A 4,159-nucleotide genomic window follows, 5' to 3' on the forward strand; every position below is an offset into this window, starting at 1 on the left:
CCAGAAGCTGTCTGCCTCTGTGGTGCACACTCTCACCTGTGCAGACTAAGTTCCTAAATTCGGTGGAGTCCCGGATCCAAGATGGTGCTCCTACTCTTTCTTTTCGTTGCTCACGATTTTCAACTAATTTAAGTTATATTAAATATTTGATCATATTTTTAAAAAGTAAATTTGATCATACTAGATATTTTTAAAAACCACCTAGATATTTAAATGAAAAGTCCACGTAGCTTGTCATCATCATTTGACACTATACCAATAAATATCCTGTTTGTTAATTTATAGACGTAATTTTAAAAGTCACACATAAAGAGTTAGACATTAACTATTTATAAATGTCTTGTTATTTTATTGAGAGTCCAATTTGGTGTGGAGCACAGGGACATCAGAGGATTCTCATTTCATAATCCATCCCAATTTCCCTCACATTTGCTGGGGACTCGACAGATGCAAGGATGTGTCTGGAATCTGTCACTCATGGCTGGGTTCCTGTGCATTATTCAACCTCTGTGAATTTGAGTTTTCTCACTTGTAAAATGGAGATAATATCAGAGTGCTATCTTGAGAATCAAATGATAACGTGTATAGACACTTATTATAACCCCAGACAAAATTCACAGTGGAGTCCTGTCTGAATCAAATCACTTCACACTATCCCCAAACCATTCAAAGATAGATTCTCCTGTTATGCTTTGGGTCGCTAGTGCATTTAAGCAGCTGTTCTGTAGTTCTTCCAAGTAGTAAAACAAGTTTCACAGCGCTCGGGCTTTATTTTGTTTTGTTCTCTCCAGGCACCTCTTAGAGATGGGGCATGTGTTGTTGTTATTTTGGGCAACGATCAATGTTATTTTCGTTATTCTCAAGGGCACACTTTCAATTGTGGGGCTCACAGTTTCTGGTATTTCAATTCTCAACTTGCCCTCAAGTTACTTCTTTCAATAATTTGCCTTGACCATCAGGCTGCCCGTTGGAGGCACACACTTGCATTTCATCTCATTCGTTTGTCCATGGGGCATGTCGGTATAGGCACTTAACAGGGCAATGGATTTCATTCGGGTTTCTCAGATAGCAGAATGTCTTATCTGCCAGCCAGAATGTCTTCTGATGTCATAAAACTGCAGTTCAGTTCCAATGACTTCACTGCAAAACATCCAGTCACGTCTAAGAGCAAATGGTCACATAGTTTATTGTGGCAACAGTTTTGTGTTTTTGCTGAAACTCCATGGTAATCCTAGTAGTTTCATATTCTGCAGTTTCCCTCAGCATCAAATTCCCAAATCAGTTGAATACTTTGTTACTTGTGGAGCATGTGTGTGTGAGGGGGCGGGGGGAGAGTGAAGAGGAAGGAGGAGGGAGAGGGAGAGAGGAGGAGGGAGAGAGAGAGAGAGAGAGAGAGAGAGAGAGAGAGAGAGAGAGAGAGAGAGAGAGAGATTGCCTACCTTGTGGTTATCAGAATGAGTCAGAGACATCAGTGTCTGAAGTGGTGAACATTATGTAGAAATATAGACATTACAGATACTCCTCTTTTCCATTTAAGAACACACCTCCTGTGAATCTCCCTGAGATTAGGGACCCTGGTTTCTCAAGAGTGACCATCAAACAGATGTGGGGTTTTTTTTGTTGTTGTTGTTCATTTGTTTTTAAAAAACCACCGTATAAACAGCAAGAATGCAAAAACAAACAAACAAACCTAACTACTAGCTAACTATTACTAACATAGTGTGGTGATGTCTCTTGATGGGCATATATGTCTGCATTTGTTTGTTCTTTAAGATTTCTGACATTTTCAAAAATATGCATTCAGGGAAATCACTTATTTAATGCCTTTTCTTCCTAGGCCTATCAGAGAGGAGCTGTTCCTAAAAGCAGGATTCTTCCAGCTGGTGGCAAGGTGTTAACCTCAGAAGAGGAATATAGTGTCTTATCTGATAAGCATTTCCCAGACCCCACTGGTGAGTCCCTTTGTCTTTTCCTGAACTTACTTTGTCTAGGTTGACCAGCAGTCCTCAATGAGAGAGAATTGTATAGATAGACCAGTAGTCTTCAATGAGAGCGAACTGTGTAGGTAGGCCAGCAGTCCTCAATGAGAGAGAATGGTTCTTTTCCAGAGACAATTGGCATTGTCTAGAGACTAGGAAGATGTGTGTTATAGATGATGGTGTTAAACTGTCCACAATACACAGGGTGACCCTGACAGTGACAGATGTGTGGCCTAAGGTACCAGTACTGCCAAGATGAGAAACCCTAAGCTGAATCCTTACACTCCATATTCATGTAGAAAATGGAATTACTTTACTGTAGGTCCACATTATATACCCTTTCTATCACTTCACCTCCACTCGGTCACACAGGCAGTTGCTGTGTTCCTGGCACATGGAAAGTGTTTTCTTGGTCATGTATCTTCGGGGATATTCTGTAGAATTTGATAACAACACCCAAGACAGCAGAAAAGAACAGGTCAAGCATCCTGTGTGACATTTTTCAGTAAGCAAGTCTTGATCTGTTAGGGATTATTATCTAATTTTTCTGTGATATGCAATAAAATAGTCTAAATTCTTTAAGTAACGGTTCCAGGGACTCAGAGCTAATGTGTAAAAGAAAGCATTGCCTTAGTTCACCTGTCTATAAGAAATACTGAGTGCCTGCTGTAGAAAGAACGTCGGCCTGAGAACGGGGGGCTGGGTTTTGATGCACTTCTTATTGTACCACGTGGTGAATGTTTTCAGGGAACCCACTCTGAGTACCTCTGGCTTCTGTTTCTCCCGCTTTAAAACGAAACTGCGAGCTTGAAAAATTTGAAAGAATCTTTCCAAAGCTTTAAAATTCTTTGATTCTCATTCATTTTACTTATTTTTATGTAGAGGAGATGATGGATATTGCATAGGCTAAATAGGGCATTTCATAGAAATTCATGAACTGTGCATAATGTAATAACTCCATCTGCCTTTGTGTAAATCACATTGCGCATTCATTACTTGCTTTCTTGAAGAGAGCCCTGGATCTTATTAATGGGCATGAACATTTCATTAGAATTTATGGAGAACTATATAATCATTTCATCAGTTGTTATTCTGGTGTAGATTGCTTAGTATGGTGTTTTTAATAATACAATTATAGGTAGTGCATGGACCATATACCTAGATTATCAAATTATTACTAAATAATTCAAGCTAACACAATGTTTTATGTGCTCCCTACCTAGTACTATACATGATATTTTCTTCCAACGTCTGCCTATCTGCCATGCTGGCTGTATCTACGTGCCACTGAAAGTGGGAATCCCAGCATGTTGACTCTTGAGAATCTCTCCAGAACTTTCCAGTGTAATGTGCCAGAACAGACGATGCACTTATGGGTTTATTGATGAAATCATATCAGAAGGAATGAAAAACACAAGGCTGTGTGACTCATGGCTAGATGGCCCAGGGCTCCACACAGTGTCTCCATGACTATTTTTATTGTATGGTGTGGCCTACTGAGTTTTAAATATAGAGTACTCCACAGTAGATCGTTTGTGATATTCTTGTAACTCAACTCAGAAGAAAAATGTAGGCGGATGGAATCTGGAGAATTGTTATGGAAGGTTTAGCGAGAGGCAACTAGAGGTTGAGAGGAGGGAGTTTTGTGACTGGTCAATATGGGAGGAATTAACTTCCCTTGAGGAAGGCTCTGGAGGCTGATGGATAAATAGATGTTCCTTGTAGAGTGCTCAGCCGGAAAGATCTGTCACAAGTGTTGTGCTGTGCTTTACCATATAGTGAGTCACTTATTTGACATTTTATTAGTTAGACTCTGGTTTGCTGCACACAATGAAATTCAAGTTAAATATGCAAGGTTTTCTTAGTTTCATACAAGCATTTGAGTGTTGCTCCAGGGTCAGTGTGGTAAATCCACATACCTGTCAAGGACTTGGGCTCTTCTGGCTTTCTCCTCTATTTCTCCTAGGTTTGGGCACTTATTACCACTTGCTGTTCTAACAACAACATGGATACTGGGGCTACGGCTCCTTTCAGATTGCATAAAGGGGAGGGAGAGGAGGATGCAGTTCCTTAAGGATGCCCGCTGACACCATTGCATACACTAGCAAGATTTTGCTGAAAGGACCCAAATATAGCTGTCTCTTGTGAGACGATGCCGGGGCCTAGCAAACACAGGAGTG

The 4,159-nt window shown here is 40.4% G+C and overlaps 1 protein-coding gene across 3 annotated transcripts in view; it reads left to right on the plus strand.

The window, feature by feature from the left end:
• The window catches only part of Niban1 (niban apoptosis regulator 1), a 152,175-nt gene that overhangs the window by 71,684 nt on the left and 76,332 nt on the right, over positions 1-4,159 (plus strand). For all 3 annotated transcript variants that reach the window (XM_021168396.2, XM_021168405.2, XM_029478902.1), the window contains exon 4: positions 1,838-1,952. In XM_021168396.2, coding sequence (XP_021024055.1) covers positions 1,838-1,952 — 115 coding nt within the window. The remainder of the gene's footprint in view (positions 1-1,837; positions 1,953-4,159) is intronic.

Source organism: Mus caroli, chromosome 1 (genome assembly GCF_900094665.2).
Source record: "Mus caroli chromosome 1, CAROLI_EIJ_v1.1, whole genome shotgun sequence".
NCBI classification, from domain to species: domain Eukaryota; kingdom Metazoa; phylum Chordata; class Mammalia; order Rodentia; family Muridae; genus Mus; species Mus caroli.